Here is a 14,260-nt window from a genome sequence, read left to right on the forward strand (position 1 = left end):
CCACAAAAGATAATGTAAAATCATCTTTTCTGCATAATCATATATGCAATTGCTGATCTAAATATGATAGTATATGTGGTGATAAATCATTATACTCTGGAGGCACAATCAAATTGTTGGTGTTTTGGTAACAGCTGTAGATAGATATCTTTCAGCATAAACATTACTATGCTGTTTACCTTGGAAATCAATAATACTGGAATATAACATATGTCTCATTACGAATTAAACCTATAAAATGTTGTATCTCAGTGTCCATCTAATTTAATGGTATCCTTACACAGTTTTGATTCGTGTTTTAAAGCTCAGATATGAGATAAAAACTGAAGTATTAATGCTGTCAGTACAAAATTATTTTAGTTCTCCAGACCATGAAAGGAGGATAAACAATAGACATTGAGAAGAAAGTATGTTTACTGCATGTTTACTTCCTTGTATAGAGAAGTATTTTTTTAATGAGATGTTTCATCTTTAGTATTTGTCATTGGAAGAGTTAACAGACTTCTACTTTTATAGTAGATCAAAAGCAATTAACTCTTGTTGAGGCCCACAGGGTTAAAATGAGCTTTTGAGAATGTCTCCTTTAACAACATGCATGGATTTGCACATAGAATCTGAGGCAGCATGCAGCATAAATCAGTTCTCAGGGGTTGCACTATTGCTTTTTAGTGATTTGTTCATAAAACTTTGTGAGTTAACTTTTGAAAATGGAGACTTCAGAGGAAAAATGTACTGAAGTGTAAATTTTATGTCTTTTGTACTAAACAAATCACTGAAGGTAATATTGTAGGAATTTTGAACAGTGGAATAACATAAGTGGTGGGAGTTCACCTGTATTCAGAGACTTGCATGTGACCTGACATGTGGTTCAGATTTATTTACCACCTTTACTGTAGGAAATTCATGAGAGGCCACTTCATCCAGGAACAGAAGGAAGGAGGAGGAGATCCTATTGGATATCCTATCCTATCCTATTCTATCCTTCTTATACACTGATGTGAGTGTATTAAAAGCCCACCAAAATATACCCAAGTATATAGAGGGTAGTTCTGCCCCATCTTTGGTATAAGTCATCAATCTCTTTTGTCAGTCCCTCTTGTCACATAAAACTGACTTTAGTATTTGCTAAGAATATTTTATAGAAAATACTTCTGTGGGTGCATTTTTTATGCAAGTTGGTGGATAGGTCCTGAAAATAATACTTTTCCCATTTTGTGGTCTGTAGAAAGGATTGCATGGCTCCTTAAGGCTGCACATGAAATAGTCCTTTCTCATTCATTGTAATGGGTGAGGAAATTTGTTATATGGTATCGATAGTTGACATTGCTTTTGAAAATATCAGCAAGATTTTTTTTTGTTAATTGTAATTTAAAGAGAGATGTTAGCAATTACCATTGGGGAAGCCCTGCTTAGAATAGTATATAAATATTTTATCAGACAAAATTATCAAAAAAGAAGTTAGCTATTTCATCTCTAAAATTTTAGCTCTGCAGGTGTGATATAGTCCCAAATTTTATTACTACTTCTGGACACATGGAAGCAGATAGTAGTAAAATCTGTCACACTTACAGAACTATCAATAAAACATGGAATGATGTATATTTTTACAGCTGTTGCGAGAAGCCAAAGAAAAAGAGAAACAGAGGCGGGCCCAGCAAGTTACAGTAGAAAGAACAGCACATTATGGACTACTTTTTGATGAATTCCAAGGTTTGTCTCATCTTGAAGCTCTGGAAATCCTGTCAAATGAAAGTGAAGCTCAGGTACAGTATGCAGACAGCATAAATCAATATGGTTGGTAAAAAAATTTATCTTCACATTAATTTTATTTTGCAGATGCACGTAGGATAAACAGTAAGTTTTCCATCAAGTTCGGAGAAAGTTGAATTGATCCAATGGGTTAGCCCTGAGTTTTAGAACTCAATACATCTAAAATGTAACTACAAGAATAACTCAAAACAAACTTCATAACTGACAGGTATTTTTGTTAGGACCATATGTAGTCTGCCATACACAGCTTGTGACACTGCAGATATCTTGCCAATTTCTTGCAAAATTTGCAAGGAGGTTGAAATCTTTTGGTTGAAATCAGGTACATTCAGGAATTCCAGACCTACTAGATGTGGAGGCTGCTGAATTAAAATTAGTTCCAGATTACTTATTCAGTTCTTATTGTGTTGGTTTTTAAAGTTACACAGAACTACACCAAGATATTATTACTGGAAGTATACAAAAGTCTCTCTGAAGATGGTAATGTTAATAAGGCCTATCTGATAAATAAGTATTTCAATTTCAACTCTCAATTTATTTGCTCTGCTAGTACATCAGTAGATTGCTGACAGTGGGCTAATAGAATTTTGTAGATTCCTAGCAGTGATATTTTTGCACTGAAACAATTTTCTAAGTAAATTTCTTAAAAACAAATTTTCTTTTTTGTTATTGTAATTAGCATTCTTTCCCCTGTGGGGTACTTCTTAAAATATGGCCAACTTATGTTTTAAAATATTTTATTTGCTCTCATGAATAAAACAAGCTTATGTTAATAACAATTAGGTGCATACTGTCAATGTTATTTTTATTTTTGTTACTACCTAGATGAAAAACTATACATTCAAAGCACACATGTAAGGTTCAAGGGTCTGCTTTTGGGAGCAAAAAACAAAACCAAAAATGGCCAAACACCCCTACCCACTAAACAGGAATGAGATAGATAGATAGATAGATAGAAAGAAAGAAAGAAAGAAAGAAAGAAAGAAAGAAAGAAAGAAAGAAAGAAAGAAAGAAAGAAAGAAAGAAAAAGAAAGAAAGAAAGAAAGAAAGAAAGAAAGAAAGTTAGTTCAGGCTAATTGCATGTGTCAGTAGTATTTTAATTTTACTGTGAAATATCACAGGGTGAGCCAGCCATGTGCAGGTTGTTACCCTGAGGTTTCTGATGCACTGTGACTGTGTGGGTCAGCAAGCCCAGTACTCAGATAAATGTTCCACTTACCATGCACAGATGCACCCAGACACAGAATACAGAAAGAGTACTGTAAGAGAAACTTGAGACCACTTCTAACAGCCCAAAAGCCACAGGAGTGCAAGAGGTACTGAAGACATGTGTGTTTTTGTTTTTATTTTAAAAGTTTCCATTAAAAGAAGTTCCTAGTTAGCCCTTGAAATGGATAGTGCTGTAGAAAGGGAGGAAGAAGCCTTAAGTGGCCTTCCCAACCTGACTGGAGTGCCACGGCTTTGTCTTGGGTTTAATCCTGAGTACAGGAGCTGGACACAAAGACACACCAGTAAGAAAGTAACAGCTGTGTCCAGCCGTGCACTGAGGTAGAATGCACCTCTGTCCAACAGGCTTTAAAAAAGCCCCTTGAAACAAACAGAAAGGTCAAACTTTGTACCAAGGGGAGTAAGGACACTTCTCCAGGCTTCCATAGGCAGAAGGATCGCTCTGCTCATGGAGTTAACACCATCTAACTGTAGAACAGTGATTCAAAGAATCTGTTTCCATCCCTCTTAGGTGTGCCATCCTATTAGCTGTGCAGGGACTTTCAGATAGCTGAGACATGCAAAGACCTGCCAATACATTCTTCAGAACAGGTAGATTGTCAATAATTTTGGCTGCATTTTGAAGGCAGCCTTTTCCATCTCTTCCCATGAGTGCTCAGACTAACCATTATGCCTGTGCTCTTTTTGCCTGCTGCCTTCATCCAGGCAATCCCAAAACAGTTTGCAGTTAAACCGTAGATTTATAGTTCAAAACTCATGTTCTGGAGGAAGGAAGGGCCCTGTTGATGTGGCAAGGCTAGTGTAATTTTTGTGATACTCAACAAATTCTGTTGACAAGTTCTAAAAATATGTCTAAGCTGGGAGATTAGAAACAAGATTTGAACATAATGGAGGCTTCCATTTCTTAGTCTATTTTGGATTCAGGCTCTAAATTAGCATTTAGTAATGCTGTCTTTTCTTTTACAGATTCAGTCACATTTAGCAACACTTGATGGAGAGCAGTTGGAGACTGTGAAAAATGATTTAATTGCTATAAAAGAGATCTTTGTTCCAAAGGAATTAGATGATGAAGTGGTGCAGGCGCAAAAAGGTAATTAGAATTACAGAGACTTAACCATATGAATAATTGCTACTTTTTTATCCAGTAATTAAAAAAATTCCGGTCCAAACTGTAATTTCTGATATCCTAATAGTCTTCATAAAGTAGTTACTAAAATGAATACTCAAAGTTCTGGAAGCTGATCAGTGCTTAATTTTGAATTTATATTTTAACTGAAGTATGAATTATGCAAGCATAAATCAATATTAATTTATTTTGCTATATCATCAATGAGCAAAAAATGGAAAATAATAACTTTTTTGATAACTGAACTTTTCTTACAGAAATTGGATAATCTGAAAGTTTTGAAGTACTTAGAAATGATTTTCTGTTCAGCAACTTCATCCTCACTCTGCATCCCCCCTTTCTAGATGGGGGAAAAGATTTGAGTATCATAAAGAAATTTAAGAATCCTGAATTTTTGAATGAAAGTGACTTTGAAACACAGTAGCAAGCTGCTTTATAGGTTTTGCATAGCAAGATGTGGCACGTGGAGTGTGAGAAGGAGGTTAGAGCAGCATAAGCGTTTCCATAACTGAATGCAGTTATGGCACAGCATTGAAGAGAATGGGCTGAGCCCCCAAAAATACAGTAAAATCAGTGGGTGTTTTGGTTAGGGGCAAAATATGTGTCTTAAACAGATCAGAAATGTTAGCAGTTCCCCAAACAGGTTAGAACAGAAGGGTAAGAAGTCAGCTTGAAGGCAGCATGGTTCATGTCTCCAGGCCTGTGAGATTCACACCAAACCTGTTAGAGCTAGCAGCAAAACCCCTTGACCTAACTGAAGACTGGGTTATGCCACTGAAGGCCATATTGCTGTGTTTTGGAAACAAAGAAACATAAAAGGATATTTCTTCCACATCCTCTTGATCTTCTCAGGGTTACTTTGCCCATAAAACCTCCATTTTGCAAGATGGTGAGATAAGATTTCTTTAGCCTTCAGAAAAGTTAGCAAAACTGTGTTAACATTCACATGTTCTAACAGGAGAGTAATTTCTTCTCAGACTGCTCTTTCTGGCAGTGCTTACTCAGCTTGCCTGATCCCTCTCACAGGAAACTCAATGTTTCTCATTGAGGGGAACAGCAAGTGCTCAGCATAAAGTCTTAGTGTGGTAAAGTTTTATGCTGTTTTTTTCCCCTCTTACTTGCTCTTTAAACCCCATACATCTATGGAGTTGTGCAAAATAGAAGTCAAGAAAATGTATTACCTGCTTAGGAGTGAGGATTCATGAGATGTCTGTTATTCCATAATTTCTGTGGAAAGTAGTTCCTTGCTTTGAAACCAGCTCCCAGGAGAAGCTGTTTCTTGCACAGTGATGTTTTCTCTGAAGGTCAGAAGTTCTGGTTTTTTCAGTCAATCACAACTGCTTATCCTGCTCCCTGAAACATTTACAGGTGTGTTGAATGGGCTGCAACCAAGGCAGCGAGCACCGTAAAAAAAAAGAGACCAAAGCAAAGTGTGCTGCAGATTTGTCCTTGCAAAAGCAAACCACTCCTCAGTGCAACACATTCCTTCCTCCTAAGGCTGCGGAAACTGCTCTGACTGTTTTCTGGTACAAGTAGCAGAAGGCCACATACATACCCTTCCCTCTAATGTTTCCTCTCACTTTGATTATGCAGCCCTTTCATGCATTTTCCACTGCAGCTTCATTTCAGTTGTTAATGAAAAAATTAGGAGAATATTTGGAAATGTGGCTTTACCTGCATTTTGAAAGCTTTTAACACCAAAAATTTCATATGTGAGGTTAAATAAGATAGTAACCACAGTGAACAGTCAATTGAATATCTCAGTTATCAGTAGTTTTGGTGCATATACATGCACACTTCCACACATTCCTTTCTTGTGCCACTGTCATTATTTTAGTGCTGGAATACTTGGTGAAACTATTTCACTGGATGTATTTGATTATATAAAATACTATAGCAGTAACACTCTAACAAAAACTGTCTTGTTATTTCTTGCAGCAGATACAGGAGAAGAGTTTGTCAGCATGCTCACAGAACTGCTCTTTGAATTGCATGTTGCTGCTACTCCTGACAAGCTAAATAAGGTTAGCACCTGTTACTGAGCTGCCTTCAGTTTCTTGGGCAAAGAAGAAGGGCTTTGTTCTAAAATCTGACACAGAGCAGTACCCAGTTCACTGCAGACAGCTCAGAAAGCAAAGTACGGTAGACTGAGACTAAAATGCTGAATATAGAAAAGCTTTCACAGAAGTGAGATGAGTAAGGCAGTGCAGTTGGATGAGCTCTTTCCAGTGTTAGAAGGCTTGAATGTCTCAGCAGAACAGGGCTCATGGGAGCAGCAGATCTGATCTTACAGACTGGGAACAAAAGTCAGGTTCAGAATCATTTTTCTTGCTCTAAAAGTGAGTTTTTTGCTACTCCCTGTAGCCAGAGAGCTACTACCACAAAAGTGAGATGTCTGGGAGCTAGTCACATAACTAGTCACATTTGTACTATCAGGTCCCTTTAAAGCTGGTTCATCTGCTGGTCTTAAGCTCAAATGAGTGTTCATCTCTCTAGCTACATAGATAGACTATGGATAACTAGCTTAGGCTTAGGTCTTAATGTCTTTTAATTTGATTTCATGTTAAAAAGGAGACATCATAAATTTCCTACTAAGCATAGCAGTAGACTGAAGTTGTATAAAGTCTCAGGACTCTTCAGTTTTGATCTATTTGCATGCCGGGGAAAGCAGCTCAAGATACAGTGATTATTTTTCCTTTTAGAATGTAATAAATCTCTCTTATTTTTAATAGGAGAATTAATAAATATCTCCATTTTTTTTTCTTTTTTATACGCACTTCTTATTTTCTTGTTTGGAAAACTGTGTAAGAAAAATTTCTGTGTAAATTCTTTTGAATGATAAAGGTGAAATATTAACCTTGGAATTAACACCAGCTGTATGTGTTGGTTAGGATTATTATACCTTTAGAGGAATTATCCCTGGATGATCCATCTTTATGCAGTCCAAAATGCTGCTCCCTACAATTTCTTAAGTGTACACTTCGTAAATGCCGCTCTGAGGTTTGATACATTCAAATTTCTGAGTATAAAGAGGAAGTAATTAAATGTATTGTTAATTGATGTTCAGGAATGTCATTTCAGTCTCTTCTCAAACTGAACTTTGGGGTTGGGTTCTTTGTTTGGCAGGCTAGGAAAAAAGCTCATGAATGGCTGGAAGAAGCCAGTTTGTCCACCCCAGTAGACATAGAAGAGGAGCTAAATGAAAAACCTGAAGAACCTGGTGAAGAAAAGACTCAAACAGACAATAAAATTGAGAATGATAAAACAGAAGTAGACAAAAGCAAAACTGTGGAGGTAAAATAACTTTTGGAGGATAAGTTTCATTAAGTGATAAGATTGTTTCTTTGTGTGTTGGCTTTATATGTCATCCTTAATTTTTAAATTCATGGTATAAGAAATAATAATACACAACTATTCACTGTAGACCCAGTTGAAGACTAAATTACATAAATATTCTTACTGTTATTCGGTTTCCATAAGTAAATATCACAGTGACAGGTTCTCTATCCCATTGTTTTTATGGTTTTATATGTGTTTTTGTGTGTAAGCATGTGTATACTCAACATACAGTGAACTGAGGGATTCTGAGGTGTAATGTCAAACATTACATGGACACTGAAAGTTGTATCTCCATGTTTCTTAGTGTCTCCTTCTCTCAGTGACAATACGTGGGAAAATGTTCAAATTATTTAAAGCTTCAATCATAAACATACAAAACAGAAATATTATTTAGGCAACTAACAACTGTTCATTCTGTTTATGGAAGATAGCTCTTAAGGCTAAAAGTGTTCATTTAGACAGTTCTGATAAGGTTAATTGTGATTGGGTATTTTCTGTCAAGTTAATAGCAATACTAAATGTGGTTGCTATCTTTGTTGAGCTAATTTCTAATTAGAAATGATCTGTTTTACAAAAAAGTCTGAAGAAGCAGACAGAATATATACACTGTATATATTACAGATTTTTAAGTGATTGCAGATTACCAGCTGGCATCAGCTTGTGAAAGCTGTAGCTCCACAGTGCTACATAAAGATTTTTATAATTGTTGATAAAAGCCAATTTTTTATTGAGCACGGTATCTCTTTCTGCTCTAGAGATTCAGCTGAGGGATGGCTCAGTACTTTTGGCTCCCTATGAAAATAATTATGATTGTGACTTATTCTAGAGATTAGGTATCTTTCTGTTTGTTAGGACAAGGTTTAAAAGTGGTATGTTGGAAAATCCAAGAGCCTGACCTAGTTCCCAGCCAAGCAGACAGTAGAATTGATCTTACTAATTTTTCAGTGCAAGTAGAATGTCTGTATTTTATAGTCTGTGGATATTTAATTTTCCAGTATTGTTTGTGAGGATGGCTGATTTTACTTCACCATGTATGTGTTGGTATTTCCAGTTGGGGTAGGAAGGATTCCTATATTTTAAATTCTTTTATATGTATATATCTATAAATATATTTATCAGTGTTGTTATTATTGGTTATATTATTCCCATTTTTAATTTAAGGAAATCTACATGCTGTCCATTGAAAGTCTGGCTGAGGTAACTGCTCGTTGTATTGAACAGCTTCATAAAGTAGCAGAATTAATTCTACATGGGCAAGAAGTAGAAAAAACAGCTCAAGATCAAGCAAAAGTACTGACAAAGTGAGTAATATGTACTTCATATATGAACATTTGACATTTGCATAGAACTCATGAAGTTCCATTTAGCTTGAAGGCACAGTGAGTTCATGGATCAACAAACAGCACTGGATTTAGGGGTCCTGGTGCTGTATTTTCTCATAAAATCAGGTTCTATAGGCTACCTGTCATTCTTTGACATGGCTAACATATATATGTGTTACAAAAACATGACCTATACACAGGGTAAAACTTATTTCTGCTCCAGCAAGCAAATGTGCCAACTTGGGTTGCATTTCCTGTTCCCTCTGCAGAAGATACTGTGCCTGCATATATGGAATTTGTTTTTAGAGTGTATAATGCAGTCCTGTTGTCTGCCAACAGAGTTTCATTATCTAGTGTTTATCTGCCAAAAATATAAAAAATCAATTTGTAGTTCTAAACAATAGACCACATTTGTTAGCAACTTTGTAGTTAACCATAGTGAAACACCCAGAATTTCAAGAAGCCAGTCTATGTAGTGGGACTCCAAACTCAAATATCAAGCTCCCTGTAGTTATTAAGTCTACTGATTTCAGTAAGTTTTCATGTTAAGATATTTTAAACAATTGACTCCTAAGTAAGTAAAATATTTAACCAAGTGCTTGTCCTTAAGAATGCTACTAAGAATAGCAAAGTCCATAGGAGCACTTCAGTCTAAAACAGAGCACTTATTAAGTATTTTTCAGAATCAGAGCTAAGGTTCAGTGCACTTTGCAGGATGAGGCCCTATGGGATACACTTGGGAATGTCTAGGAAAACAATGAAAGATCTCAGAAAAGAATTGTTCTCTCATATTTTAACCACAAGTGGTCTTTCCCTTTTAGCACAGAGTAGATGTTTTATTGTTCGTAGAAGACTTCTCAGTGTTCTCATTCAAGTTTGATTTATTTCCAACAGTATTCCCAGAAATTGTGTTGCTGCAATCATCAGAAAAAACATAAAATAGAAGTTTAGAATTTAAACAAGTGAAACATTGCACTGTCAAAAAAACCTGGTGTGTGCAACAACACATCATTTTGCTGCTGTAGTCAGCAGTGGATTTTTCAGTGAAGGAATATAAAATCTTTATCATGGACAGTTTTGCCTAAATATTTTAAAGATACTTAGAAGCAAAGTTACTTTAAGAACATCTTTCCTTCCAAGAAAAAGTTTTTTTCCAAAATGGGGTTTTTATCTATTAATAGGTCAAGAATGTATTTTTATATTTGTCTCTCTTATTTTTTTAAACCAGTTTAACAAGTGCCATGTGCAATGAAGTTTCATCTTTATCAAAGAAGTTTTCTGATTCTGTAACAGCAGCTGGGGTAAGATGACAGCATTTTCTGTAGCATTTGTGCTTTTTTTAACAAAGTTCACCTCTTGAAACAGAAATTCTTATGTGGATCCAGAGGCTTTATATCAGCAAAGAGGCCACTTCTTTCCTCAGGTCAAGAACACAGTGCATTTTTACAGAGGGAAAGTTTATAAGCCTTGTAAAATCTCTCTTTCTACAAACCACTTCCTGTTTTTCCTGATCACCACTCAACACTTCTCACATTGAAGGGCCCCACATTTGAAGTTACACAGCTTGATGATGATTTCTTCTCCAACTTAGCCTATCCTTTTGAACACATTTGTGTAAAAGTCATTAACAGATTCTAGTTGCAGTACCTTAAGATGGTTTCATGAGTTGTCTTCTTAGCCTTTACTACATCCCCTGGCTTAGCACTGCAGTGTTTTCAAAAGGTTTAAAAGATTAGAAAATCTGTTTGGTCCAACTTTAAAAAAAAATCACTCTGTCTTCTATCACAAGATACTCTGTTTGAGAACATCCATTTATCTGTGAACATCTTTGCTAGAAATAGTATCCTGCCTTTCAAGATGCTTCAAGGATGACTGACATCTCAGTATTATAACAGGATTCAGAGGTAAAAATGGTGCTGTTGCTGAAATCTTCTGTAAACATCAGAGAAGAGCAAATTTGGGTTCTCGTGATTGTTCCATGAAAACATGAATGTAATTCAAATGAAATTTTTCCAGTTTTCCATTAGCTCTTGCAGCACATCTCTGAGCATGTTTTTTCGTAGTTATTTGCTAAGGACGTGATTTATGTCTTTCCTTTTATCATGAATAATTTACATAACTTCCAATTACTGCAAGGAAAAAATGCTTATTTTGCATTTTGGGATTGTACTTTAGCATATATCTGTGGGACACTTGAAATAAATGTATGCACAAAAATATGAAAACAATTGCACACAAAATATTAAACTGGCCCACTAAACAGTGCATTTTGTAATGGATTTTCTAGTAACTGAGAGTAAAAATGTAATTCTTTTCTCTGACCATCTCTCCTTGGTTCTACCATCTTTCTCAAACTAAAATTAAGAAGTTTCATGTTTCTGTAAATCTGTAATATGAGCTACAAGGTTGTAAGTGGAAATCCTTCAGTTAAATTAATCAGTATTGTGTTCAGTGTTGAAAGAAAGCAACTCTTGCTGGAGGTTACTGTTGTTCTAAAGAACCAGATTGCAAAGAACAGCGTGAATAAAAAAGGGAAGAACTTTTGCCATTTTAAAAAGTAGAGGAGCTAATGAATCTTGATTTTCTGGCCTCTAGTAGTGTCACTACTCATTGTATCCATCTGTCTTTCTATCTGGTGGTTGAGAGGAAGCTCATGCATGCTGAGCTGTTTCACTGGGCCACCTGCACTGCCCAGCACATGTGCTGCCTCCAATTTGGGGGTCTGAGTTTCACCTGGTTTTCCTTCTGTCAGGGACCTTTCATCTGGTCCTAACCACAGATATTTGTGTAACTTCTAAGAACTTCATTTTTCTTCTGACATGTCTTTTGGTGTCCTTGAAAATGTGCAAGGAGTTAAAATTTTTGTGGGATGTGAAAAGGTCACTGATAGACAGATGGACAATGTCATTACATAAACCTCACACCTGTAGCAAAGAAGCAATTTGAAACTCTGTGGAACATGAAGTAATGAAGAAGTAAAACCCTGGGCCTCAGGGTTCATTGTGCTCTGTGACAGAAATGCATGGGGTGTTCTGAGGTGGGGTTGAAATGCAGACACAGTTACTAGCAATGCTGAGATAAACAGGCTGAGTAAGAATCAAGGTGAAAGAAGACCTCTACAGAATTCATAAAACTACATCTTTGATATCAGTATATTTCTGTTAAGTGTATTTCTTGACCTGGCTTTTCATTCTGTTTTCTGATTTACAGAGTAATATGAAGGCAGAGGTTCTTAACCCCATTATTAACAGTGTGCTATTAGAGGTAAGCTCCACCTCTTCACATTAGAAAATGTTCTAATAAAATTATTTTAAATGAGACAGGCACATTTATTTCCAAAGGCAAAAACTATTTAAAAAGTAATGACAATATCATTCTGGCTGTTTGGTGCCAGAGCATAAATTTTGTGTTCAGACTCTCCCACAAATACTGTAGCAGTCAGGTTGCGTTTACTGAGGATTCTTAAGGGCTGTATGACTGAAGTGAGGCTGGCCAGCTCTGAAACTCTGCTGCTGTACTGGTCAGAGCACAGTAAAAAATTGCAAACTATTCTTTGCAGACTATTCAGACTATTCTTTCCTTTAAAATTTGGATTGTAGGTATGCTACAGTGTTTCTCAACTGCAGGCATTTAGATTTTTACAAAGATTCACTGTCTGTCAACAGCCTTGGTCAGCACATGGATAACCATGTGTCAGACCACCAAAATGTTCATGAGTGATTTCTTTTATTTGACACCATGTTCTATTTTTCTTCAGAAAAGCACAGTGAATAAAACATACTTCAGTTTTACCAAGAGGAGGTTGAGATGAAGTAATATCCTCATAAAGTCCTAAAACTCATAGGAGCTGCAGCACAAGTTTCTAACTCCATTAGATCACACTTCCCTTAAAGCATAAAGAAACATATAGTAGTGACCATATATTGTCACTCTGTGTTTAATAGCTGCATTCCCTTAAAAATAAGGAGAAGATTGCTTTACAATAGGCAGTTTTGCACTGAATTAACAGTACCTTTAAGGAAAATTAAGGAAAGTTGAAGAGAACTGTAGTGAAGACTACAATGCAGTTCCTTTTGTTATAGGGTAAATTTGCTGTAGCTGCTGACTTACCTTTCTATGCTCCAGGAACTGCAAAATCTAGGAATATTTAGATTTGTGGAATACCATGTTTTGTACTTCATAAATCCTATAGTTGTATACAAATATGTATTAATATTATACAGTCTAGGATCATGGAGAATTACAGGGCACTATACTGTTCAGTATTAGAAATTCCAAAAATAGTACTACAAGTTAAAACCATTATAATTTGAACTGTTAATTTCAGTGACACTTCTCCCACCTACAGCAAAATCAAAATTAGTTCAGTAGATGGAAAGACTAGCTGGCTTGTGTTTAAAAGTCAAATCTGCTTTTGAACACTGTGGCATTTTATTCTACTCATATTACCAACAAAACTTAGAGTCTTAGAGTTCAAACTGAGCGGCAGTCAGATTTTTCTATATTTATTCAGGCTATGCTATGTACAGATTCTAAAATCTTGTGTGAAGACAACGCAAATATAGCATGATGCAAATGTAAAAAAAAAAAAAAAGAAAATAAAAAGTCCAGTTTCATTCCTGAAGTACATGGCAGCTGTACTGATGACCCACATGTTTTCTCCCCCCTTTAGGGCTGCAACAGTACTACTTATATCCAGGATGCTTTCCAGTTACTGCTTCCAGTTCTGCAGATTTCTCATATCCAGAGCAGTTGTTCCAAAGCCCAGGAGTTGTCATCTTGAGAGCAACCACAGACCCGAAGTGTTGAGCTGTGCCAAGAGAAGGGCTGGTACAGATGTCTGGCCACTAGAGTTCTTTGAAGACACTAAATGCGGTTTTGCACACACAGTACTGAACATTTTAGAACTCTTTCAGACTTTAAGACTTTAGAAGTAGTTAGTAAAGTGAGTCATTTCTTTTCCAGTGCAGTTCATGCTTTGCATTAATTTAAACAGAAGTTTATTGATATTAGCATTGACTTAAATACGGATTCTAAATGTTGACCCTTTCACTTGTAAACAATGTATGAAACAAATTGGAATGTAAAGTTTCTTAAAACATTTTACTTCAGATTACCATTTATATTGTTTGCATTGTAACTGCAGTTTAAACACTATATTTCAGAAGATGGTTTCAGTATTTAATTTTTGCCAACATGAACAAATTATCAAAGTGTTGAGTTTGTTAAGTATTATTTCCAGTAGCAAATAATAACATCATATTAATTTGTACCACTAACATAACACTTTGTATTGAAGGAGTTGAACAGCAATAGGTATTAACTTTACTAAGTGAAAATTATGGAGGTTATGCATAAAGAATTAAACTGAAAAGAAATTTTCTGAGCCAGTTAAGATTACGGGTATAGCTCTGTATTTGCTGACCCATAAGTTTATATTAATTTAGGTCCATTTCATCATTTCCATGGCTGAACA

At 35.8% G+C, this 14,260-nt stretch overlaps 1 protein-coding gene across 2 annotated transcripts in view; it reads left to right on the top strand.

Annotated features, from left to right (window-relative positions):
- FAM114A1 (family with sequence similarity 114 member A1) overlaps nt 1-14,260 on the top strand; it is a 28,869-nt gene extending 14,609 nt beyond the window's left edge. For both annotated transcript variants that reach the window (XM_054294048.1, XM_054294057.1), the window contains 8 exons: nt 1,611-1,763; nt 3,964-4,087; nt 6,062-6,147; nt 7,250-7,417; nt 8,624-8,763; nt 10,013-10,085; nt 11,995-12,048; nt 13,457-14,260. In XM_054294048.1, the coding sequence (XP_054150023.1) occupies nt 1,611-1,763; nt 3,964-4,087; nt 6,062-6,147; nt 7,250-7,417; nt 8,624-8,763; nt 10,013-10,085; nt 11,995-12,048; nt 13,457-13,567 (909 nt within the window). In that variant the 3' untranslated portion in view covers nt 13,568-14,260. The remainder of the gene's footprint in view (nt 1-1,610; nt 1,764-3,963; nt 4,088-6,061; nt 6,148-7,249; nt 7,418-8,623; nt 8,764-10,012; nt 10,086-11,994; nt 12,049-13,456) is intronic.

This window comes from Melozone crissalis, unplaced genomic scaffold (genome assembly GCF_028551555.1).
Source record: "Melozone crissalis strain CALT ecotype California unplaced genomic scaffold, PUWL_Pcris_2 ptg000006l_1, whole genome shotgun sequence".
In the NCBI taxonomy this organism is placed as follows: domain Eukaryota; kingdom Metazoa; phylum Chordata; class Aves; order Passeriformes; family Passerellidae; genus Melozone; species Melozone crissalis.